At 30.0% G+C, this 27762-nt stretch overlaps 1 protein-coding gene across 3 annotated transcripts in view; it reads left to right on the forward strand.

The window, feature by feature from the left end:
• The window catches only part of LOC136086769 (uncharacterized), a 95962-nt gene that overhangs the window by 58701 nt on the left and 9499 nt on the right, over positions 1 to 27762 (forward strand). For 2 of the 3 annotated variants that reach the window (XM_065809249.1, XM_065809248.1), the window contains exons 8-11: positions 15722 to 15783; positions 15882 to 16043; positions 16136 to 16273; positions 16391 to 16510. In XM_065809249.1, the coding sequence (XP_065665321.1) occupies positions 15722 to 15783; positions 15882 to 16043; positions 16136 to 16273; positions 16391 to 16510 (482 nt within the window). Of the gene's footprint in view, positions 1 to 15721; positions 15784 to 15881; positions 16044 to 16135; positions 16274 to 16390; positions 16511 to 24469; positions 24607 to 27762 lie in introns of those variants that run through there. The other variant, XM_065809250.1, reaches the window with a different exon arrangement.

Raw genomic sequence — 27762 nt, forward strand, 5'->3', positions numbered from 1 at the left:
ATATGGAGCAGAAAAAAATATTGATAAAAAAATAGCATAATTTTTCTTCAGTTTTTTGTATGATTTTAAACTTTTGAAAATCATTACTTCATAAACTGGATCAATTCATTTAGATGAGGATATAATTCATGCAAGGATATAATTCATGCAAGGATATAATCCACCTATTAAAATGTTTGCAGCACCTAGAAAATCTTTATAATGCATTTGTAGATATGTATTGTTATGTAGAATTTGCTTTTTAAGGCAAAGGCTTCGTAAATTAAGCTCTGAATTAAAATTCACTTGCTTTGGGCTCTTGGTTGAGTAAAGAGCGTCTCGATAAAAATACTTATCTTGGGTATTGCTTCTGGTGTGCATTGTCGAAGCCACATAAAGAGCCCTAAGTTATGACTTTAGGCTAATTAGCAGGATTGAGATAACTGCATAGCTCATTGCCAAGAATGCCATGCTCTCTCTATGAATGAGTGAAGTTCTCTATAACTTAAACCATGCTTAAAGTTACAAAAAATATTAAACAGAAAAACCACCCCCACTGCTTAACTGTATCAATATTTCTTTCACAAAGATTTACAGTCTTTAAAAAACTTTCTGTCATTTGAACGTTACTTCTTGCTAATGAACCAGACTTGCTTGTTAGACTGAGCATGTGATTATTAGAGTCGCAAGGACTCTAATAGTCACATGCTCAGCTTATGTATGGTGTACATTTATGTGTCAATTTACCTATTCAACAAAGAATCAGTTTGAATTCTCCGACCATTCTTTTATGTGCTTCAGGATGCCATCTTTTCACTCTATTGCCTTTCTCTTTGTTTTTTATTGTTCTCCTTCTACTCAAAACTGCACTCTTTTAGATGTAATTTCTGATTAAATTGACCGAACTCTTTCTTTTTACCCCTTTGACCCTAGCTTATGTTCAGTTTTTCTTTTTTTCTTCTTTAGGTGGTTCTACCATGCAATGATCTCTATAAATCTTTTAACTCGTACTTCTTCTTCAAACTTTCACCACTCTACTTACTTTTAACCTAAGATTGACTGAGATTTTTTGTGTGATTTTATTCATGTTTGTCCTTGGGCTAATGTTTTTTCTCTCTGCTTGTAAGTCCGCTTCTGCATAACCTCCTGGATCCAGGCAGGTATAAAAGTACACTCAACTCGGTACACTCAACTCGTTTCTCCGCACAGCAGCCTTGTTCGTCAAGGTTCGTGTTTCAAAGTTATAGAGTTGAGAGATGGTTATAAACACAATTAAGTAGCCTCCTCATCTGTAGTGGCCTTCTCGGCCTTGGGGAGGTGAATTAACAAAAAAATAAAAATGCATTTTTATTTTTACAAGAAAACAATGTAAAAAAGATGCTGTCAGATGCTAAGCTCCATTATTCACAGTTTACTAAATCTCATATCTTATTTTTTAAATTAGGGTCTAAAGGCTTTTGGAAAATTTTCAACAGCGTTACTAACAAAGGAAAGTTGAAAAGGTAATTCCATCTACAATTCATGGGTCTGACCTTATTACCTCTCTTAAACTCTCCCTCCAGAACTATTTGCGAAGAACATTTTTACTAATTTTATTTTTTAAACTAATAGCAGTAATCTTCGTGCTGTTGCAGTTAAACGTGTCAACTTATTGTTAGACATCCAAATCACTCCAGCTTTCCTTGTTAAAGTCATTTCTAAAATTAAGTCTACTTTGGCTTGTGGTCCAGACAACATTTCTTTCATAATCTTACAAAAATGTTTTCTAAAACTCTCTTCAATCACTAATTAAATAGTTTAAACTATTTAATTAGTGCTTGACTGAATCTTGTTTTCCTGCTCGCTGGAAAATAGCATCTGTGGTTCCAATTTTTAAAAAATGTGAAGAATATTCTATTGGTGTAACTAGGAAAATTTTGAGATTATCAAATCATTTTTTTTAATTTCAGTGTTAAAGTATTTCTCAAAGGCTAACACTTTGCTTCTTTTCCAGTATTTTCTATGGTACCTTAAGGTTCTTGGTCTTGTATTGTTTTTTATCTACATTAATTATCTCCCTGACAATTGTACCTCTAATTTGGCTCTATTTACTGACAGCTCAACTTTATACTCCTGTCTTGACATTTCTTTTAGTTGCTTAAAATAGGCAACTTATCTTGAATCTTATCTCTATTCTGTAACAACTTGAACTTGCAGCGGTTTGTTAATTTTAACTCCAAGAAATCTTTGTTATTTATTGCAAGCAATTATTGCAATATTGTTGACATTTCTATAGTAATAAATGCAACTATCTCACCAAATTCTTTTCTTGAATTATCGTTTATTGCTGACCTCTCATGGAAACCATTCATTATTATACAATTTATTGCAAAGTCTACTAAGGTTGCTTCTATTTATTGTACTTGCCATTTTCTTACTCCTGATTCCATTATCTACCTCTTAATTGGCCTTTTTGATCCTGTGACAATGAATATGACTTCAGTAATTTTAAATATGACATCAGTAGGGAATACTAATGTCGTAATGTAGAACATAGAATTCTTGCAAATAAAAAGTTCTACAACACCTGAAGGAAATTTTATTTTTATCGATGAAACAGTTTTTCTAAAAGATGAAATAACTGGATCAGATGTACATAAAAGTCTTTTCATTACATCTTCATTTGTCTGTATTCTTGAATTTTTACAGGAATGACGTTCCCTATATTTTCTAAATTCTTTATTTCTAGGTTCTTGAGCTTCATCACTAAATAGACCTATTGCCAATAATATACTTTCTATTACTTATGCACTCTGAATTAAGATCCTGTGAAGACTCTGAGGCATGTAATACCAATAGTACAAGCATGAATAGAGCTTTGCAGTCTCCAGGCAAAATAAGCGAAACTTACAAGTGTCTCTTTGAAATCCACTTGATATGCAAACTGAGATTATGTGCAACTTTATGATTAGTTCTTTGTTTATTCTTGTAATTTCGGCAAATTCATCTTCATTTGAAAAGGCTTTTTGAGCAGTATTGCTGTCATTTCCAGACCCTCCACATTTTGGGTAATCAACAATAAGTCCCATTTTTTGTTGAAATCCTTTTTGTATATTTATTTTTTGTTCTTTAACGAGAGCTTTCTCTGCATCTCCTTCTGCTTGCCGCTTTTTGATTGGTATCTTATACGAAATATGAATGAGACACTCAAAAATTTGTATCCATGAATGAAGTGTAGAAAATTCATATTAAAGTTTTGTAACTTTTTTTTGGCATTAGATAGCTGAACACAAGTTTCTACAAGATTAAAGATCTTATTTTTTAAAGGAGTTTCTTCAATGAGTAATAAATCATTTGTTTCTTTTTCAAATTTAAATCTTAAAGGTTGGCAATATAAAGTAGAAGAAGGTTTTGGATTTCTCTAAATAACAATTTGAACTTCTCTATCATTAGTTGTAATCTGAATTGGAACAAGGCAAGTTAGAAACAATGATTCTTCTTTTTTCAACTTGCGAAAACTTTCAACAGACATTTTTTGTTTATATATACTTTGGCCAGTAGAGCCATCAAAAACTGCTTTATAATTAAAAGATACCATGCATAAAACATCATTTTAAACTTGACAAAGTCTTTGAGCTGTACGGTCACATAAACTTTGCAGTGGTATGCTTGCAGTATAGTCAGAATCATGCTTTTAGGGTAGCACATAAGTTTTGATGATTTTATATTGTTATATGCAGAATACAGGTTGCATTGTTTTGCAATTGCTGCATTTCTATGGAGTTAAAAAGCAGCTTTGGTCATATTTGAATCTAGCATCAATGTTAATGCCTTATTGCCAGAAAGCATCGAAGACTCTACATTCTTATCACATTCTTGATCCAGTGTTTGACATGTTCAGGATTTGATTAAAACTAGAGGCATTTTTTTTACCACCTGATGAAACACCTGCAATATATTTTGTTAATTGCTTTAGCCTTTTCTGTTTTTCTTTATTTAATAAAACTTTTGAAGCAAATAATAACTCATTAGACAAGTGACATTTTTGAAATTTGCTAACACGTCGATACTTAGTTCTTGAAGAACACTTGAAAGTCAGTAATTGGTGGCTGAGCAGTGCAGATCAAGAGGTTGACCAGAGGATGGAGAATTTGCATTCAGTTATGTTCATTTTGATAGCAATAAAATCATTTACATTAATTTCATTATCAAGCCGTTTAGCATTGTTTTTAATAAATATAGATTCTACGCGTTTACAAGTATTCCAGTGCAATTTAAGATGTGCTAAAAAGTTCTTAAGTCTCTCACCAATGTCATTGTTCTGATCAAAGGGCAACTCAAAGAATGTTAGCAAATGGCAATATGATTTCTCAGTGTTTTAAAAAGAAATGTTATTATCCTTTAAAGAAATGTAAACTTCAAAGTATTTCATCTAAAAACAAAATTAAAATTATTGTTTCCTCCAGACATTTATCTGTACAAAATTATTAGTGCATAACCTAATGTAGTAACATTTGATATACTGAGAAGGTTAGAAAAGTTTGAACTTTTTTTTTTGCAGAAAGGAGAAAGTAGCAACAATCATCGTATATAGAACAAAAAAAAATATTTTATTGAAGCCATTGGTAAATAATTAAAAAAAAGTTCTATATTTGTATTTATACATTTTGCATAATTGATTTGTTGTTAAGAAATTATTACAAAATATTGAGTTTTAAGAACTTATTAAAAATGTGTTTTTGCAATAAATACTATGAAACGAGTAAATAAATACTATGAAACGATTTATTTGCAATAACTTAATTTATTGCAAAAAGTTGCAAAATATATTTATGATACATGACTATTTACATACATTGAGCTTTAGTTTTACATAACCAAATGTTTGGAGGATATTGAAGGATGATTTGGATGATATTGGAGGATGATTTGGATGATATTGGAGGATGGTTTATCTGATACCTAATAGTAATAGTTTTAGCAAAAAAAATCTCAAAAACTGTCTGTCACTGATGCATAAAAACTAAGGATTACACTTACGTTAAATTGTTTTGAAAAGTCTGAGCAAAAAAGACAATGTCAATTCAAATAATATATTTCTAAATAATACTCAAAAAACTAAGTTTAAAACAGTAAGAAAGTCGATAAATAAAAAATGCAAATAAGCATTTTGAAACGCATGTCAAATTCATGTGTAAATAACCGCATAAAAAACATTTCAATAAATATTTAATGTTTTTTTAACTAGATGTTTCCTCTAATGAATGTGTTTTTATTATTATGACAAATTTTCATCATGCAATGCCGACAATGATTTTTTGGTATTTTGGCACACTCTGTCCCACTGTGCGATGTAAGGTTGCATCTCTTTTCTGCAAATACTTATCATCATACTTATCATTGCTGCTCAAAGAATCAATCATCTCTAGTTCCATCAACCAAAACTTTTCCTTGCTAGAGTCATTCTTCAGCAAAGTGGAATCTTTACTGTATCAGTCCCTGCATGCTCCAAAAACTTTTATTTGCCAAATTTTTTCCTCGTACTTTATTCCTTTGGAACTCTCTCATATCTTCATCTTCTTGACTGATACAACCAGGCCTTGTTTTAAATCAAAAATGCTTAACGCATTAGGCTAATGTGAATTTGACATCATAAAATTCTCTTTATTGTTTTTATTTTTCAAAGCCATTAACTTTTTTAAATTACTGCAATAATATTAATTACCGCAAAATTAGTTAAATATTATTTAACTTCTTTTTTATTATTACTATAGGGAATGTTTATTTTTTATTTTTTTAATACTAGATAATTAAATTCAATATTACATTTTTAAAAATGTTTGATATTAACAAATTTCTTCTTTTTCTTGACATTTGCATAAATGAATTGAAATATGTTAAAATTCTGAATTTTTAAATGATTATTTCTTAAATTTCTAATTGCGGCTTTGCAACTACAAATGATTTTTTATATAAATAAAATTAGAGAGTAGCAAATAAAAAATTATGGTAATTTATTTACTTATTTATTAAAAGTTTATTATTTTATTAATGATTTTGTTGTAAAAGCAAAGATTATATTTCCAAACATCATTTATAAAATTATATCGCTGTATATAACGTTAAAAAATAATCGCTGCGATTATAAAAAAAAAGTTGCATTAAAAAAAAAGTTCAAGTTACAATTTATGCAAATTTTTGATGCAGTCGTTTATTTCAAATTTAATTTTGAGTAAAAAAAAATGTTTAGGAAGAAAAACCAAAAAAACAATTGCCTTAAAAATGAGCTAATTTTTTTTTTTAAATAAGTAAAATTTAAGAATAAGTAAAAATTTAACAATATTTAGTAATATTTTTAAATAAATTTGACAGTTAAGTTAAACCCATCAACTTTAATTTTAATAAACTTAGATATATTTTTTAAATCAAAATTAAATTACATATTTTTTACATCTAAATTAAATTATTTTTTATATATAAGAATGAAATTATATATATATTTTTAAATTAGTTTTAAAACAAACCATATATTTTTTATCAGAACTAAATTATATTATTATGATCTTTGCTTCAAGTTTAAAGTATTAGCATTTTTCAAGCGAAAAAATCACTTATTACAATAAAATAAAAACAAAATAAAAATAAATTTTCAATTTTATTTGACTTTATTTTTTATTTTTTTTATTTTTTTAAACATCTTCGCTTCCAACAAGGCTGCAAGCAGCCACTAATTAAAGTTGGAAGTTACTGTAAGAGAAAAGATGAAGATTGTAGAGCAAGATAACAATTGACGGACGATTTAAAAGATTGCAAATTATACGAATCAGGAAAGCAAGATGAAGGAAGCGAATTCCAAAGAACTGATGTTCGAGGAAAAAAACTAGACGAATAAGCATTTTTGGAGCACTTAGGAACAGTCACAGAAAAAGGATGACACTTAATTGAATGACGAGTAACACGAGAATGAATTTTAGTAGATGGCACAAGAGACGCTAGCTCTTCAGAGCAGTGCCCATTATAGTATTTGTAGAAAAGAGAAAGAGAAGCAACATTACGACGATGTGATAATGGTTGAAGGTTGGCTGCAAGAGCAGGTCCAACTATGTTTACAATGCGTTTTTGCACCTTGTCTAAAAGAGAAAGGGCATCATTAGAAGATCCGCCCCAGATATGGCAACAGTATTCCATACAAGGTCGGATTTGAGATTTATAGAGATAGAGAATAGAATCCAGAGTAAGAAAGTGGCGAGCTCGATAAAGAGATGCAACCTTAGCAGATGCTAATTTTGCAACTGATTTGATATATGGTTTCCAAGAAAGATTGGAAGTAAGAGTTAATCCTAGAAGATGAAGAGTAGGTGACTCATCGAGTACATCACCGTTCATAAATATAGGAAGATCTAAATTATTGCGATAACGATTGGCTGAAAAAAATTGAGTTTTATCTGAATTAAAGTTCACCAGCCACTGTGAGCCCCATGCTGTAGCAGAAGTGAGATCCTTTTCAAGCTCAAATGCCCCCTCCAAGCAATCAGAGGGTGTTGGTTTCTTATCACGACAAGAATAAATGGTAGTATCATCAGCAAACAATGCCACCTTAGAAGTGAGAATATCTGGAAGATCGTTAATGTAAATTAAAAAGAGTATAGGGCCAAGGATAGAACCTTTAGGAACCCCTGAAGTTACAGAATAAGAAGAAGAGTGTTGTCCATCGAGGACAACTTTTATGCTACGATTGAAAAGGAAGGATTCAATGATCCTAAAGATGTTGCCGGATACACCATAAGAAGAAAGCTTATGGAGAAGACCAGCATGCCAAACTTTATCAAACGCTTTTGAAATGTCAAGAGCGATGGCCTTAACCTCTCCACCTTCATCTAATGTACGATAAAACCTATCAGTTATTACTGTTAGCAAATCAGCTGTAGAACGAGAAGATCGAAATCCATATTGATGGTCAGAAAGTAAGTTATTAGATTCAAGATGAGAAATTAAGTGTTTGTTAATTAAAGATTCAAAAACCTTGCTTATGATAGGAAGAAGACTTTTGGGACGGTAGTTAGACGAATCAGATCGCTCTCCAGAATTTTTGAAGATAGGGATAACAGATGCGGCTTTCCAGCAGGCTGGAAAACAAGACTCTAATAAGCACTTGTTGAATAGTTTTGAGAGTATAGACGACAGCTCCGGAGAACACTTCTGCAAGACAATAACAGGTATGTTGTCTGGGCCACAAGCTGTAGAAGAGTCTAGGCAGGAAATCACTTTAGATACAGATGCTGGAGTGATATGAATGTCAAGCAATGGATCAACCTGTTTGTTGGCAATATCAGGTAGAACGCAATTAGTGGAATCAAGAGATGATATTGATGAAAAGTTTTTAGCAAACAGTTCGGCTTTGTCTTTAGGTGAGGTGACAAAGTCTGAACCATACAAGAGAGGTGGAATTATAGATTTGCCCTTATTATTGATATTATTAAAGATTCTCCAGAAGTCACGAGAGCCTAATTTTTGAGATGAGATACGAGATTTTTTGACCTGAGAATAGCGGGTTTTGGCGTTAGACAAAACCTTTTTACAGTTGTTTCTAGCAGTAATAAACAGACGTCTGTTTTCTGGAGAATTTTTTTGCTGATAAATATGGAAGTAATGGTTTCGATTGGCAATCGCAGCAGCACAGTGTGAGGAAAACCATGGGGGAGAGTGAGGCTTGACCTGGAATCGTCGAGAGGGAATAAAAGATTCCATGCCAGCCTGAATCCATGAAGTTATGTAAGAAGCACATTTGTCGACAGGAAGATGAAAGATTTCTACCCAAGGGCCATCGCGAAGAAAGTCACGGAAAGAATCCCAGTCAGCTTTACTGTAGTTGAAAGAGGTTCGGTAATAGGGGGATTCAGGTGATGAAGAAGAATGAGATATTAGTTTTAGAGAGATCAAACTGTGATCAGAAGAACCTAAGGGTGAATGCGGAGAAACTGAGCACTGACTAGGATCAGAAACAAGACATAAGTCGAGTAGAGAAGGTAAATGATTAGGGTTGTCAGGAAAGCGAGTTGGAAAGTTGACTATTTGAGTTAGGGATTGAGAAAGGCAAAAGTTGTGGGCTTTAATGCCTGCAGAGTCACTGACACTAGAGCCAAGCCATTCAGAGTGGTGGTATTTCATTAGTAAATAGCGCTTCAGATCAAAATCAGAGTGGTGCGCTTCAGATCAAAGCGCTTCAGATCAAAGCGCTTCAGATCGCTTCAGATCAAAGCGCTTCAGATCAAAGCGCTTCAGATCAAAGCGCTTCAGATCAAAGCGCTTCAGATCAAGCGCTTCAGATCAAAGCGCTTCAGATCAAAGCGCTTCAGATCAGAGCGCTTCAGATCAAAATCAGAGTGGTGGTATTTCATTAGTAAATAGCGCTTATAACAAAAATAGTTGTCATTCAAACTTTTGTAACAAATAATTTAACATAATTTTCATTCAAAATTTATTTAGTTGTGGCTTTTTTAAAAATGAATTACTTTTTTTATCTTACCACTTATATAATGATTTAAAAGTTGAAAAAAATAAAAAGTTGCTTAACTAAAATTGCTTACTGTTTATGTAAAATCGCTTTAGGCATACATAAATGGTTCTACGCGTAACGATTTAAAACAAGGCCTGATACAAACTTTGATTTTTAAAGTCTTTGGTTAACTGTTTTCTCATTATTTAACTTTTAATTTTAACTTTAATTCTTCTTAATTCCCTAATTAATTTTGTTTTATAAATAAATCAAATTACTTAAAAATGGAGTCACTTTTGTAAAAAAATGAAATATTGCTTGATGTTATGACCCAGGTAATTTCTTTGGGAATATGATTGTACTATTATTGGTGGTTACTGGGGTATAAGTCCCTAAATATGGTTACACCCTCCATGGAAGAAAATCCCTTTTCAAACTTGCATAATATCGCATTAAAAAACCGTGATATATTTAAATCTAGAGCAATAAAACTTAGTATTTTATAACTTTTACTTTTATCTGTGTTATAAATTTAGATAGATGGATATAAATAAGTTGCCTTGAGAAGAAAATAAAAAAAGTTGGTTGCATTCTTTTAGTTTAAAAAAAAATAAACGAGTTATCTGTACCAAAAATTTAAAAAAGTCTAAATTGCTATTTTATAAAGTATTATGGTAAAATTCTGGGAAAAAGTTTGAGCATTAGTTGTTCAATCCATTTTTTCATAAATTTGGCATCTGAATAAATAAAAAATTGTCAAATTAAGCAAAACACCTGAGGAGAAAGGAAGACTGTTTGCTTCTAGTAGTGTTGAGAAAAACTTCTATGAGTTTGATCAGTTGAGCAAAAAACTTGGATTTTACCAAAATGTGGATCCAAGTTGCATCTGACAAGGGCACAAATCAGGTAGATATACTTTCACTGCAAAGACTTTAAAGTTTTTTTTCAGCAAGTTCTTGAAACTAGAAACCTCTTTGATGACTACATTTTGAAGCTTGGAGTGGATGGTGGTTATCTAAAAGTAAGGTGGTTGCAACTTACGGAATCGTGAAAATAGATTCATATTCACGATCTCAGCTATCAAAACAACTTCTCACCAATTCACCAGCCAAAGATTCTGGTGTTAAACGCCAGTTACTAATTGCCATTTTTGAAGATCTCCATGAAAACAATAGCAATGTCAAGCAAGTTTTTAATCTGCTGAACCTTTAAGAATTCCCTTTTTTTTTTTCTTATGATATGAAGCTTGCAATTCTCATTTGTGGTCTACAAACACATTCTAGTGCACACCCATGCTCTTGGTCTAAAATTTCATCAAAAGATCTTGCAAAGTGTAGTTCTCCAAGAACTTTTGGATGAATTAGAAAAGATTATCAGGCATTCTATGTGACTGGTGCTAACATCAAGAAAGCAAGTTTATTTAGAAACTCTGTTCATGAACCCATCATCAATGCCTCAGATGATTCTATTATCCTTGATGTGCTTTCACCCATGGAGCTCTTCTGTTGCTTGGTGTTGTAAATCATCTTCTACAGACACTCTCAAAGATTTAGACACATGTTCTTGATTGGCTTATATAACTTCATATTCAACAGCAGCAATTTCATGGTGAAAACTAGCAGGATATGAGAGCAGGAAGCTATCATATCCATGAAGAATATGAATGTTTTAGAGAGATTGGCCCAGCAGCACTCCTTCCCAGCAGTTCCCTTTATTAACACATTTGACAACCTTGACAAACAAGGCCACTGTGTTTAGAAACAAGTTGAGTGTGGTACTACCAGGGACATTGAGGGGATCAGGCTAAGATCTGTTTTATATGAAGCAAGCACTTTACAACTACACAACTGCCACATTTGTGATGATAACCTCTAGAGTGAACTTTAAATTTTTGAAAAGTTTCATATGTTTTTTTATCTAATGTCTAATATCTTACGCCATTGCACATATAAATCCAAAAAAGCAAAGAGAGTAAAGTTTTACCTGAGTAAGCTGTTGCAAGTATTAAAAGAACAATAAAGCCATTGATTAATTTATCTACTGCGATTAAAAGTATTTTTCTGATAAAAATAAGACATGCCGAATCGCTTTGGCTCAAAGTAAGGCAACAGCTAAAATATGGCTGAAAAATTGAATCAGGCAGCAACCACTAAATTTACAGATAAATCCATTAGCCCTCTAAGCTTCTTGTGGCCTTCAAAACCTTATTTTAGCTGAATTGCATACAGTTAAATCATATGATGAAATCAAGAATTTTATTGGCAACATTTAGGACTTTTACATATTTTTTAGCAGCAGCTTGGATAGGTGTAAGGTTCTAAAAAATTAAAGCAAAATCTTGTTTCACAAGCTTTTGGACACAAAATCTTGTTTCACAGATTTTGGACAGTTTACTCGAATTGCAGCTATAAAAGTAATTATAAAACAACACTGCTGACCTCATTCAAACTATTGATTACCTTTACTTAACTAGTGGCATTGCTAAATTATGCCTGGTCCTTAATAAAGTTTTTCTGTTGTTTGAAACTGTTGTGTACCTTTTATTACAAGACTCTACTAGTTGTTGTTGAATTAAGTTGTATATTTTAGTTGATTTACTAACAATTAATATCAAAATATTTATCATTCAGCAGCTAATAACCAATGTTTGCTGCATCATCTCATCATGGTTATGCATCTGCTCATCATAGTTATGCATCATGCTGCATCATTGGTAAATACTTTAACTAAAGCTAAAGCTATTTTGGGCTCTTTTAGCTATAAAAAAGAATTTTTTGGTAAAGTGAATAAAGACAGCTAAATAGTAAAACAATGAACCTAGAAACCTAGAAACCTTGTTTTCATAAGATCCCTAAACTAAATTAATCTAATTGATTATTTGTATCTAGCATTTTGTGATGTTTAATGGCACGAACTCTGTGGCAGTGTATCTTGCTTCAACAGGTTGACAAAGGTCAGTTCAGCAAATAGAAAAATTAACTAAGTTCTTTAAAAAGCACAAAAACCCAAACTTTTTTCTACCTTTAAAACCTGTTTAAATGTTAGCATTATTTTTGTGCCATTTTTATTTTTGTAATTCGAAAAGCCTTTTTTTCTCTGAAAATTGCTACCATGGGTTGAAAAATGTCTTAGATTAGTTGTTCTCTTTCTGGCTAAAACATAGTTTGCAGGAAACACTGCTGTTTGTCCAATTCTCAACCTGATTAGGAGAACTGGATAAAAGCAGTATTTTCGTTAAATAATGTGCTGTTCCTTTGTTATGTTTTATTTCCTTAAGTTATGTTCCTGTAAATTATGTGCTGAACAATGTTCCTTGGCAGTATACTTACAAGTTTTTTAACCACAGTCAACAAAGAGAAGTTGGTTTGAGCTTCTAAAGGATTCAATTTTGTGTACATCTGTATGCATATGTAAACTTGCCATACATTGTTTATTTTCTAGGATTTTTTTGAATCTTGTTTTGCTTTGTTATCTCTTAATGAAAATATAATTAAATAAATTTCAATAACAGCTATAAAATATTAGAGTAATAACAGTAACCTTGTTAATGATTTTGATGTTAATCATTAAGGCTACATAAGTTAACCATTGAGCCTTTTGCTACAACTTTGGGTTGTTTAGCAGTTTGAGAAAACTGCATATCTTATTTTTTAAGTTGCAAATGATTAAGTTAAAGTAATAGAGATGTGCCATCCATTATACTGAATGACACATCTTTATTACGACTTATTCTGCTGGCCTTAATGCTTCAATTTTTTTTTTAAAGTCTTACCTAAATTGACTTTGTAACTTTTTTTCATATAACCCCAATCAATTACCTTAGCTCTTTGATATGTGTTTTGTTCCTGGCGCTAGCATGTGATCAGTTTCTATTTGTTATTTTTAAGGCGGTTCTGATGATCTATGATCTCAACAAAACTTTTTTACATCAACTTCATCCCATAGTTACACTAATTTCCATTAATGTAGTGACTGGTCGGGGATCACTGGTATTTCTTTGTCTATTTTTGTTTAATATTCATTTAACTAATTTCTTTTGTCTGTTTAAAATTTTGCCTTTTATTTAATCTCATAAAATAATAGACATAAAAGTTTTTATTCTTTTATGTTGATTTTAAGTCAAGCCTTGTATTACTGTATGGTTTTCTCTTTTGCAGCTGCTCTTTCTAATAGCAAATTTTTTTTTAATTAAAAATTTAAAAATCTTTTTCATCAAAACAACTTTTAAAAGCAAATGTTTTTTATCATTAAAAGAAGTTGATGCAAAAAGATATCTAAAACTCAGGTTCAATATTTTCAGATAACTAAATCTTGTATTTCACTTTTCAAGTTTCAAGTATCTATAAATTGTTGGAACATTAGCAATAGTCATATTAACAAAAGATTTTATTACCTACTAATGATGAAGATGTAGTATTTGTTAACAACTTTCCTCTAATTCATCTCATAATTTTAATGACCTCACTTCCTGGAGATCCCAGAGAAACAGTGTAATTCTTTATTTATCCAAAAAAATTTTTTACAGCTTGTGTTTCTGACAACATTCCAGTTACATTTTTATAAACGTGTTCTCCACAAACCTCATTAAACTTCAGCATTTTTTGTTTGTTTGGCAAGCAGTCTTTGGTTGTTAATGGTTTTCCAAGATCTATTACAATCTTTTTTACTTTAACAAAAGATTTTAATCACTTCTATGTTTGCACATTTAGATTCTCCAAACAATTTTTCATTTCTCAGATAATTGATGAAGATTGAAGTACGTAATTGATGAAGATTAGCTTTAGTGGATGTGGATAATATTTAATGATGGTGTAGATAGTATTGGATATTTACTTTAATTTATTTAAATTTTTTAAATGATGTGATTTACGTAAGGTTTGTATTACTTATTGACATGACTTTACATGACATACACATTTACATTACATTATATCTGTATAAACATCTTTTTGTAACTTTTTTTTTTTATATAATGATTTTAGCATCAGTTTTGTATTGTTATCCATTTTACTTTTATTTTACTCTGCAAAATGTTTAATCGTTATGTTCACTGTTTGGCTGTCAACATTTGTTTGCTGTCAACATTGTATTGTCACTGTTTGGCTGTCAACATTTGCAATAGTTGTTACTGCATGCAACTATCACCATATTGTTGACATGCAACTATTACCATATTGTTGACATGCAACTATCACTATATATTCAACATTCCAACATTGATGCGCAACCTTCTCACTATGTCCGCTATTCTACTTTTCACTATTGAACCTTCATCCAAGCTATAAATAATTGCAAAGTTTGCAATTGATTGAAAAAGTTGCTTCTCTTTATCATGCTGGCCATTTTCTTACTCCTGATTCCATTCTCTACCTCTACAAATCTCTTTTTAGTCCCTTTATGGAATAATATTATCATTTTTAGTCTGGTTCTTTGTATGATGCTCTTTCATCTAGACATAATCTAAAATTGTATTGTAAATGTAGTTGGACCTGCTCTATCTTCCAAACTTGAACCGCTATCCCATTGTCATGGGGTTGCATAATTGTGGTTGCTCCTCAAACATGTTGTTGTCTCTATTTTATCTACCAAAACTCAATCTTGCTTGACTCTTTTGTCAACCTTGCTTTTTAACAACTTTAATTTTTTGCTTTTTTGTTAAATATAAAATTAATAGTGGTTGTTTGCAGCCTTATTGGTAATGAGTTAGTTTAAATAAAAAGGATTTTATAAAAATTGTACATTAAAGTTGTGTTAATTTATGTTAAACTATGTTAAGTTATGTTTAGGTATGTAAAAAGTGCTTGTACAACAACATAATATATTCTATTTTCTATAACATGTTTTGATATATTACTTACATATTTTGTTAAGAGGTTTTAGTATCTCCCTGGTTTTAAAAAACATATATTTTGAAGCAAATTATAGATGTCTTTTCTTTATTGCATTAATATGCAAATTTTTAAAGTTTCACATAACCTTAAACACAAAATATGCTATTTTATATCTTAAACAAAAAAGTTATTTTTTAATCCTACTACACTCCCACCTTAAATGTTCATTTTTAACTGGTGAAAGATTTTCTACTACTTTCACTGAAAAACTTTTCAAAACTATTTTCAAGTTTTTGAAAAGTTTTGATAAGTTGTGATAGTAAAAAAAATGTTTTTTTCTCTCCTTCTATATTCCTTCACTACAATCTTCTTTAAAAATTTGATTTCGTTTACTTCTTTTAATTTGCAGAGTGTTTTATTTTTAATATACCTTTAGACTGTTACTGCCATTTGAAAAGTACCAAAATATTTCATTGAAAAAAATGTTCACTAAAAAAGGTAATAAATTTTTTTTATGTAATTGTCTTTCTTTTCTTTATTTAAATATTTCCAGTTGCATTAAGATCTGCATAAAATTTTGATAAAATATTTAACAGATATCAAAGAACTTCTTGTTACACATGACACATGTACCGCATTGACAGATGATATTACAGAAAAAGTGGTTGATAATTTATCGCAACAAGTTGTAAACAAAAATTTGTATTTAATGTCGTTTAACAAACCAGCTCTACAAGTTAATCCTCATTCTTCTGTGGGTGAGATGTCGTTTTAAAGATTAAAAGTTTTAACAAAGTTTCTTCTTTTATACTATTATATCAATTAGATAAATTTGATATTTTAACATTAGGAATCAACAGTTTGCCAACTTCTAACCCAAACTCCCCTTCATTGTTATCTTATGACTCTTGCTCTGATCATGTTAAAAACCCTTACTTGAGTAATAAAATGTCTAAACAAATCTTGAATAATTTGAGTTTTTCAATAGGTAAATATTTTTTAAAGTTTAATATTTTCTATTTGATAAATTCTATTTTATTAAAATGTAAACCTTTTAAGTTTATTTTATTTTTATACATTACATTATTTTATATGTGTTTTATAGAAGATACTTGTGATCCAATAATTTCTGATATTACTATGGAAGATGTATTTTATGAGCTCAATTGTTTAGAGAATCATTTGAATGATCTAAATGTGTTTCAAGACTCAAGCTTTTTTGCAGGTATATATACATATATATATATATATATATATATATATATATATATATATATATATATATATATATATATATATATATATATATATAAATTAGTAAAATACACTTATCTAACTTTTATCTTCTACTTTAAGTTTCACCATTGCTGGATTATCAGGAAAAGTTTATCAGGAAGAGTTCATAATTTACATATATATACATATATATATATATATATATATATATATATATATATATATATATATATATATATATATATATATATATATATATATATATATATATATAATTATTCTGCACCCTCCAATTATTGTCCAATCAGTCTTCTCTCTATTGTTAGCAAAGTCTTTGCTAATAATAGAAAGAGTCACATCTTAATTTAAATAGCTTACCGTCTGATAACCAAAATGGCTTTTTGATCTTGTTGTTCTACAGCTGTCTTGCTAAATTCTGTGACTGAAAGACTCTACTGCATTAGGTCAAGGTAGTGATGCAAGGGCTATTGTTTATAACATTTTTAAAGCTTTTGATAAAGTTTGGCATGCTGGTTTTGTACGTATGTTTATTTCACATGGTGTATCTGGGATAATTTTTGAGATTTTCTAATGGGGTGATTCCTTGTAAAAAGGGTGCCAAAAAATTGAAATTTTTCACCCTCTCATATTTCTTTCAAATTTGAACCAGTGGTATCTATCAACATAACAAAAAAATATAAAGTTTGAGCTCCCAAATCCAAGCGGTTCAATAATGAAATTTTGAAATTCAGCCTAAAACGCCTTCTTTTTTTCCATTTCTGCCATTATATACTTTGTAGTAGTACTTTTAATTGAATAATTTAAGATCTAGTGAAGAATGTGGCTAAAAATTGAGACCTGACCATTTTTGAGGGTGTTGAATTCAAAAATGTAGATAAAATAGTGAAGTTTAAGTTTTTTGATAGTTATTTTTTGATTTTAAAATTGTCAGTCAAATTTTTTGTTCTGTTACCATAGGTTGCGCTTTCTTTAGTCCCCGGAGTTGTTCATGTCTCATGGATTCGATTTTTTTTTCATGTCTCATGGATTCGATCATCTTTATAAAAAAGATGGTTTTTGTTTCTTAAAGAGTAATAAAGATATGTCATTTTGAAATTTAGACAAAAAATATCTTTATTTGGCCGCTATTCTCTATTATAAAATGGTATAATATTACTTAAACATAAAACTGGGTAACATTTTCACAAATTGCTTGACTCTCATGGGTTCAATTGTGGTGTGTAAAAATAGTTTGTTAAGATTGGTTTGATATATAAATAAAGTTTTGTGAAGTGAATTATCATGAAAAATATAGTCTGCATTGCCTTCCGTGATGTATAAATATAGTTTTGGGACATCAGTTATGTCGTCTAAATATAGTTTTAAAACAATAGTTAACAATAACAAATTTCAATAAAAAAAATTATTTTAATTTTAGATTAAATAATAATTAAATCTTGTTTGGTAATTCAGTTTCATAGTCATGGCAATCAGCCTACAGTGCTCCATTGGTATCAACCAAGAAAGTGAATGTCGTCTCACAACATATACATCATTGCTGGGAATTGAACCTTTTGAAGATATTCTGTAATACGAAAGAGAAATATTAATGTGGAGGACTGGGCTCTCAATAATAAATGTCAAACCAACACCTTGTCTCCATCTTCAAATTTTGACATTAACCCCAAAATCTTGGTCTATCAGAAAAGCAGCAAAAGAATTTTCAGTTTCCAAACACAAAATTTTTACGTGATCAGAAAAGCATCATAGCATACCCTGATGTGGTTGAATGGCATTGAATCAGTAAAGATGTTATAGAACTTGTAAAGCTTTTTTAACGTGACGATGAGTATTCAAGGCAAATGCCAGGTAAAAAAGACTGTGTAAGTGTTGGGGAAAAAAAATATATCTCAAAAAAATTGATTTTGTGTAACTAAAAGGAGCTCTATGTGGCATATAAGACAAAATACCCAGGCCATAAAATTGAATTTTTTTAAATTTTTCAGTTTTCGGCCTAAATGGTGCATCCTTGCTGGTCCAAAAGGTACACATTCTGTTTGTGTGTGTACAATACACCAAAATATTAAAATAGTGTTGAGTGCTATAGGCCTTGAAACATCTTACCATGAAATCATTGAAAAGATTGCCTGCAGCAGAAAATCTAAAGTTTGCATGACTCACCGATGTAATAGTTGTCCTGGCATACAAGCTGCCCAAAATTATTTCCAGCAGTATCTCACACAAAATGATGATACAAAAGAGCAACATGACAGTGATGAAAATGAACAGTCAGTGGATTTAAACAGTGGACAACAACAGATAGAACTGAACTATTAACAATAAAACTTCCATTAAATGAAATCATAGAGCTCCTGTAGGAAAAATTGATAATATTACTTCTCATTCATTTATAGCAAAATCACAATCTAGCTATCTAAAGTATCTCAAAGAAACAATTAGTATTGATGAAGCTATTGTACTGGCAGATTTTGCAGAGAATTACACTTTTGTAGTACAAGACGAGATGCAGAGATACCATTGAAGCAAGAGTCAATGTTCCCTTCATCTAGTTGTCATCCACTTCAAGAAAGTGGAATTGGAAATATCTTCTTTTTATGTAATTTCAGATGATTTGAATAATGATGTTGGATTTATCAATGAAGTTATGCATAAAACCATTAATCATATAAAAAGTCATCTTTGTCCCACAATTACAAAAATTCATTATTTTTCTGATGGCTGTGCAGGGCAGTATAAAAACTGCAAACATTTTTACAATTTATGTCACCACGCTCAAGATTTTTCTGTTCGTTGCATCTGGAATTTCTTTGCAACAAGCCATGGCAAATCTCCATGCGATGGAATAGGTGGCACTGTTGAAAGGCTTGTTGCAACAGCTAGCTTGCAGAGTCCAACCACAGGTCATATGCTGTCTTCTCAAGCAATGTTTGAATACTGTTAAAAGTCAATCAGTGGGATTATGTTTGTGTATGTCATTACTGAAGAAAGGGAGCTAGTAAGAAACAAACTTACTGATAGACTTTTAATAGCAACCACTATTCCTGGGACAAGAAGTTTCCATCAATTCATACCATCTTCTCATTCAATTATAAAAATGAAAAGGGTATCCAAAGATAATGATTTTGCTCTAACATTTGACTTCCTCAAAAAACAAAAATATTAAATTATTAAAATTGACAATTTTATGATGTCACAATACCTACTTTGCAAATACGACGATATTTTCTGACTTGGTATTGTTTCTGAAGTTGATAAAGAGAATGATGATTCTATGGTAAAGTTTATGCATCCACATTATCCAAGTTGGTTGTACTACTGGCCAAAGCAGGATGATAATTGCTGGGTGCCAAGAATGAATCTCATTTCTCTTGTTAAAACACCTTTAACATCGTCATTACCAAATCTCAAAAGAAGATGAAACTCTATTTGAACAAGTTTTATCTTTTCAGCGAAAGTTGATCATTATTTTACTTTCATTATTTAAATAATATAAACTTCAATTTTAGTAATATTTGGTTATTCCTTTTCATTTTTATTTTTGAGCTTTTTTCTATAAAGCAGGTTTTTAATATTTTTCTAAAAAGTTTGCATTTTAGTTTCTTATTTTTTTAACACAACATTTGAGCATGTAACCTAAAATTTTAACATGAAACCAAAATTTTGAAACAATACCTAATTATTAGAATGATAAAAAAAGAAATAATTTTTTTAATGTATTGTATAGTAAATTATATTTCCATGTATACTTTTGAAAATATTGATCATAAATATGCAAGTTATGCAAAGCAGTATAATTTTTTATTTTCTTTCAGAGACCTAAACTTTTCCAAAACATCATATTTCACAGTGAGAGTAAGACAACTCCAGAAATAAGTGAAATGCAAATTATGGTTACAAGAAAAAAAAGGATATGTTGTTTTATATGTTGATATTTTAAAATTCCAAAATTATTCTAAAATATTAGGAATTGGGTTAATTTTTTTTCATCTTTGTATTCAACACCATTAAAAATAGTCAGGTACAAATTTTCAGTCATATTTCTCTACTAGAACTTAAATTATTCATGCAAAAAGTATCGCTATAAAATCTATAATAGAGAATAGAGGCCAAATAAAAAGATTTTTGTCTAAATTTCAAAATGACATATCTTTATTATGGTTTAAGAAACCAAAACCATCTTTTTTATAAAGATAGCGTAGGATCACCCTCTTCATTTAAAAAAAAAATTGAATTCTTGAGACTTAGGCAACTCCTTGAATTAATGAGAGCGCAACCCATGGTAACAGAAAAAAAAATTGTTTGTCTATTTTAAAATAAAAAAAATAACTATCAAAAAATTTAAATTTCACTATTTTTCTGCTGTTTTTAATTCAGCACCCTCAAAAATGGTCAGCTATCAATTTTTAGCCACATTCTTCTTTTATTATTCAATCTTAAATTATTCAATTCAAAGTACAACTTCAAAATCCATAATGGCGGACTTTGTAAAAAAAGGAACATTTTAGGCTGAATTTCAAAACATCATAACTTTTGAACCGTTTGGATTTGGGAGCTAAAATTTTGCATTTTTTCATGTTTTATTAATAGGTACCACTGGTTAAAATTTAAAGGAAATCCAAGGGGTGACTGAAATGACTGTCCCAGTTTTACATGGAATTACCCAATTTGAACCAATTTGAACTCTTTCCCATCTTGATCCTTTTCTGACCAATACTACCTACAAATTTTGAAGTCTTTTGTCAATCGTTTCCTTACTCTTTAATTTTTTCTTTTTTTATTATTTTAATTTTTTATTCTTTGTTTTTCAGTAACTCCTAACTTAACAGAAGTAGCTTGCAGCTTTGTTAAGAGTATATTAGAATAAATGAATAAGTATAATAATATCTGCTTTATAAAATAACTTTTGACAATTAGCAAGCCTTCCCAGAAAACATGTGAAATTTTTGTCCTGTATGTGCATGAGTATTTTATTTTAGACAACTTGGTCACAGCTATTGGCAAGTTTAATTATATCATAAGTTAAAAAATAATTGTATAATAAAAAAGAAAGCAAAACTAACAAAATAAATTTAAAATTAAAAAAAAAAATTGATAGTTTAAGTAATTTGTGCACTGTTTTTATTTTCATTTCTTTAGGTTGTTTAATAGTTATTAATAATTGCATAACAATTGTAGTAGAACTAAGCGCACAAAGCCAAATGTTATAAAGTAACAGGTATCCAAAATTAAAAAGTGCTCAAAGATTAAGGATTAAAATTGTACAGGAATAGGTAATATAAAGCAATTACGGCTGAAAAATGTGAAGATTGCTGGTATAGTTGAAGCTTATAAACTATGTATATATGTGTGTGCACTTTACTTAGAAAATATTCTGAGAGGCTTAAATGGTATAAGAAATCTGAGTGTGAAGAGATGTGTACCATTCAAAAAACAGCAGAATGCAACAGAAAGTTTTTTTATATACAAAAAAAGAAAAGATGATTACAAGCAAATATATAACAAGCAGTATTTAAAAGAAAAAACAATTAAAAAAATGAATGGTGATGGGATTCGAGCCACAGATATACCGCGTATGAAGTAAACGCCTCATTCAAACAAGCTAAATGTGCATATACTAATTAACAAATAATTATAATTATATAACAAAAATGGTTATACACATATATGCATGCATTACATATATGTATTCAGATATATATATTTGTTACATTAAAATTATACAAATATATTTTAATACAAACAGATAGTAATTTATATTTCCACCTCTTTAAATGAACAAATAAAATATAGCAAAATCATTCTTTTTAATGTCGACTTCCTGTTTTTTCTTTGTTTTGCCTTATCCATTATTGTTGCTGAAAATATCAACTACCCTAAAAAACAAAATTAAAAAAGGACACAAATTATTTAAACTAGTTCTCATGACCCGTAAAATACAGGTCTTGTGAATTTATTCCACACTGACCTTTTACTTAATCCTTACTTCAATATTTTTTAGTAAGCAGCAGAAAAATAACTATAAACATATAGAAAAACTATACTTGTTGTTTACTTTTTAAGGCTATAAAAAAAATTTTCTATTATAAATAACTTCAAAAAACTTTAAGTGTTTCGGTATACGTTGCTATTTATCAAAGGATTGAATATTAGTACTAGTCTAAATGATATTTAGAATACCTGATTGAAATGTGTTAATTAATTACCATCAGTATAAAAAGTTTTAAAACACATGAGATGTCTCAAATATGTGGAACAATGGACTTACCATGACCTGTATAATATTGGTCATGGTAAGTCATTCCACACCGACCATTTTAATAATTTTGCTTTATTCTAATAATTTTAATAAAAAAGAAAAATATAAAAATCTTTGTTTTAAGTTAACCATTAATGTTCAATACTTCATAACTTCTGTAAATTTATATGTAAAAAAGAAAAACCAGTGATGGGGAATTTTTTTTTCCTCCCACTCTCTCTCTCTCCTCATACTTTACTTTCTACAGGATCCACACTTTATAATAAAAAAAAGGGGAGGGAACTTTTGCCCTAAATTTAGGCTCACACCTTATGTGTCTTATGAGATGTGGGCCCTTTATTGGTTCTGCAATATATTGAAAAAGCATTGAAAAATATGTATAGAAAAGAAAGAAAAAAGAAATGATGACAGGATAAAAGAACTAACATTATTAAAGATTAACACAGCAAACCAATTTACCTGTTGCTGATGTTTTTTCTAGAGTATTGTTAGAAATAGTTAAAATCTGTAAGAAAAGACATTTATTGCAAAGACAGTTAGCTGTTACACAAAATAACAAAATCATAATAGCTATTGGTGCAATCAAATTTTGTAATTTTATCAGAAAATAAAATTATTCTTAACTTGATTGCAACCAACTAATTCTTTTTAAACTATTACCTAATGATCAACAAAGTATATTCAAAATAATTAGTGTTTACTCAGTTGAGAACATATTTTTACAGTAGACAAAGTAAACATGGTAGTTGGTAGAGCAAAGAAAAACTAATGAAATTGAATAACTAAATTTAATATGTTTGTAATACATAATATTTGCTGTTAAACATGAAAAATAACTCTTTAGTGTAAAAATAAAATGTGTAACTTTTCAACAAAACTTTTTTATAAACATAAATTAATATTAATTTAAATTAATAGTGAAAAAAAACTTTTTTATTTCTTAACAAATTTTATTTGTTAAGAAGTTAAGGTATTTTTTAACAAATTTAGTTACTTAAAATCAAAATTGAAAAAATTGATCAATAAAAGTTTGCATATTAAACTAAAAGCATTCAAATACCTCTTTTTTTACTATTTTTACTTGTAGTTAAGTATTTTCCACTGCCTGCTAAGGCAGTGGAAAATACTTAACTACAAGTAAAAATAGTAAAAAAAGTTTTGGTAAGGGTAATCTCTTTAATAAATTTAAGGGAAATCTTATTGCCTATTTTAGATATAGGTGACTTTTTTTTAGAAATTGACAATTGAGTCTCTCTACTTTAAAACCAGTGTCATTGGTCCTGACAGAAAAATACTGCAACTTCACAACAACTTAGATAATCAGGCATTTTTTTTAAACAGCCCATAAGTAAATGCATAACTTCATTACATTAAGATAAATACAAACTTTAAAACAAAAGATAAAGATAAATTAGATAAAACATGGTTGAATATCTAACAAAAGCAAAAACAATAAAAAATAAATAACAACTTATATCTAAAATAAGGTTATTTTCAGTTTCTATAGAATTAACAGCTTGTCGAGATTTAAATACATCACCTACAAAAGAGAACATGTTTCATTAAGTAAAACATTAAAAAATTAAACTTTAGTAACTTTAAAAACAGGTTAAAAAATTACAAAAAGTACTATTTATAAATAAAAGTATATTCAATTTTTATAATATTTAGGATAAAAGAGAGATTTAAAGATTTCAGAGATATGAAAGTTAAATAAGAAGTTCAAATATATACCGTGTGTACATCTACAATGCCTTGTCCATTATAAGTTTAAAGTGTCCGAGTTGACTGTTCCAATACTATATGGGCTATAATACTATTGTGATGGTTTTCTAAGTTCTGTCATCGTTGCACACTCAGTTTAGTACCTTTGATTGGGGCGTGGTAAAGTAGTTGTAAAACTCCAAATTTCCTTATTACCTTTATATTGGGTAATTTTAATATTTTTTTACTTTTGAATAATATAAATTTAATAAAATGATTTGTTTTAAATATAAAATTATAATTTTAATTTTGTCTTATTTAAAAGCACAATTTTTAAAAACCCCTTACTGGTTTTGAAAACGTTTTGAATTTTTTTGTTATTTAAAATGCAATACAAAACATTTTTAGAGTTTATTGTATTTTAAATATATATATATATATATATATATATATATATATATATATATATATATATATATATATATATATATATATATATTTATATATATATATATATATATATATATATATATATATATATATATATATATATATATATATATATATATATATATATATATATATATATACATATTACATTCTCTTTTTCTTTAAGCTAACTAAACTTATTTGTAGAAAACTTGAAAATTAAAGCTGTTAACCCTCAAGAAATTTTACTTTTTCCATAAAAATCTTAAAATTTACATGAGTTATAGCATGGACTTTCATTAAAATTTTCTTACAAAAAAGTTTTAAGAGACTCTTTCTCGCTATTATCTCAGATTCAATGGCTGCCGCAGGTTTTGTGCAAACACGCACAAATGAGGAAACATTAATTTTTATTCCCTTTTTTTTTACTTTGCTTTCTTTGTTTTTGAAATATAGTTTTTTCTGCAACGCTTGATATAATAAAACAGGAATGACAAATGCAAAAAATTAACCATACTAACATTTTTCCTTGCTTTCAAGTATATAATGTATGATAAAGCCAAAACTAAAAAGATTGGTGTGGTAGTGAAACATCAATGACAGAACGAATACGTTAATATACACACTAATATTTATATAAATAAAATCTTTAAAAAATGGATTAATACAGATGCATTAAATATTTTCGAAAATAACTAACAGATATAGAAATTGGGCAAATTATTGAAGCAGCTGACCGAGGAGAGTCTTACAGAAGCATTGGAAAACGTTTTTATTAACTCAACTCAAATACAAGAAGATTGGTGAAGAAATATAAACACACTAATACAGCTGAAAGGTCTGTAGGATCTGGGAGAAAGTCTAAAATTTAAAAAAGATTGCTACATTTTTAATGCTGTCAAAAATGATTTTAAAATTACATGTTCTGAGATAAAACTAGATTTGAATCTTACTGATCTCTTAAGATATACATATATACATACATATATATGTGTGTATATATATATATATATATATATATATATATATATATATATATATATATATATATATATATATATATAAAAGGCAATGCTTGTATGTTTGATGTTAGCTATAGGCGTCAACACCTCTGGACCAATCAATACCAAACTTGGCACAGACACTAAGTAGGCCTGAGCGGTGGTTTTGGCCAGGTTTAGGCTACCAGCGGCCCCTCCTTCAAGGCCCTTATGTAGTGCAAGGAGGGCATCCCCACCATGTATCTCAGAAACGATGCATGATAGAGACAAATTTCATTAAACAAACCACCTAGAAATGGCATGTTTAACCCTATAAAAACACCTTAGCCCAAAACAGCAATATCATTTATATTTTTTCATAAAAGCATTTTCAAATTTTCCTACCATTTTCAATCGCGATTTTCCGTGAAATTCCGAATTGTAAACATTCAAGTCTGAGTTCAATCCCAATGTTTTCTTAGCATCTTCCAAGTGATATTACCACCATTTTGGACTTCAGGCATTACTGCAACAACACTTCACTGCCTTTAGAACAACTCTTGCACCTTTTGGTCATTGGTAAGTAACTCTTTTGACAATCTGTTCTGCAGGCCAATCTGATTCACCTATTTTGTTCAGGTTGGACAGTTGCAAGTGATCCCATCACCAATTTGGACTTCTGACATCATTACAACACCACTCCACTGCCTTTGAAACAACTTTTTCACCTTTTGGTCATTGGTAAGTTACTGTTTTCACTGAATTCTTTTACAAGCTCATTTGATTCACCAATTTTGTTCAGATTTGTCATCATGCCACAAAAGAGGAATCCTGCATTGGGTAGGTGGTCACCTGCTGCACGTCACATGGCTTCAGTTTGATTTCTCAAACTAAAGAAGAACATCAGGACCAACTGCAAACCCAGCGTGACAGGAGAGCAGCTGAGACAGAAATAGGAGAGCAGCTGAGACAAACGTAGCTCGGCTGCATTCCCAACAACTACGGCTGGCTGATCTACAAGCAGCTGAGGCCCCTGAACAACAGCAGGCCTGACTACTGTCTAACCAGATTCAAAATGCAAGTCAACGAGCAGTTGAGGTCCCTTTGGCTACACAAATTCGTAGACAAACTGAACAAGTGCATCAGGTTAACTGTCATGCTGTCACATGGAATGATTTCCGCAATTTGGCCTTCCACTATCATCCACAAGCATTATTTGCTGAAAACCTGGTTTCGATTGGCAACATTGACAAACGTTGCACTTACTGTGATGCTTTTTGATTTGAGAAGGAGCCACCAGGGATTTGTTGGCAAGGTTCAGGTTACAGATATACCACAACCGCCAGTTACTTAGGTCACTTTTAGATGGGTCCTCACCTATCTCTACAGAATTTCTGCACCATATTCGCCTCTACGATGATTGCTTCCAAATGACATCTTTTGGATGTTACCAACAAATTCAAGAGGAATGATACATGCTAACATTCAAAGTCCAGGGCTAAGTGTGCCATTTAATATGGTTCACTGTTGCCTCCTCAAAACAACAACCATCAAATAACAACTCCTGGGTTCCTCCTGGTGTATTTTTTGGGCGACAGTACAGTGCAGGCCAATTTTCGACACAATGAGGCAAACAGGAATGGCTACACTTTGCGCTTGAATATTGTTCAAGTACTCCAGAATTTGTTCATGCAACACAACTCATGTGTTCAGTTATTTCTTGATGCTGCAAATTGTATGCCTAATGATGATTGCCGACTGGTCATACATGCAGATAAGGCACCCAAGGCAGCCACCCTGGTACTTTTAATGCACCAACTGTAAATGAAGTAGCAATTATTTTGGGCAACC

This window comes from Hydra vulgaris, chromosome 11 (assembly GCF_038396675.1).
Source record: "Hydra vulgaris chromosome 11, alternate assembly HydraT2T_AEP".
NCBI lineage: Eukaryota > Metazoa > Cnidaria > Hydrozoa > Anthoathecata > Hydridae > Hydra > Hydra vulgaris.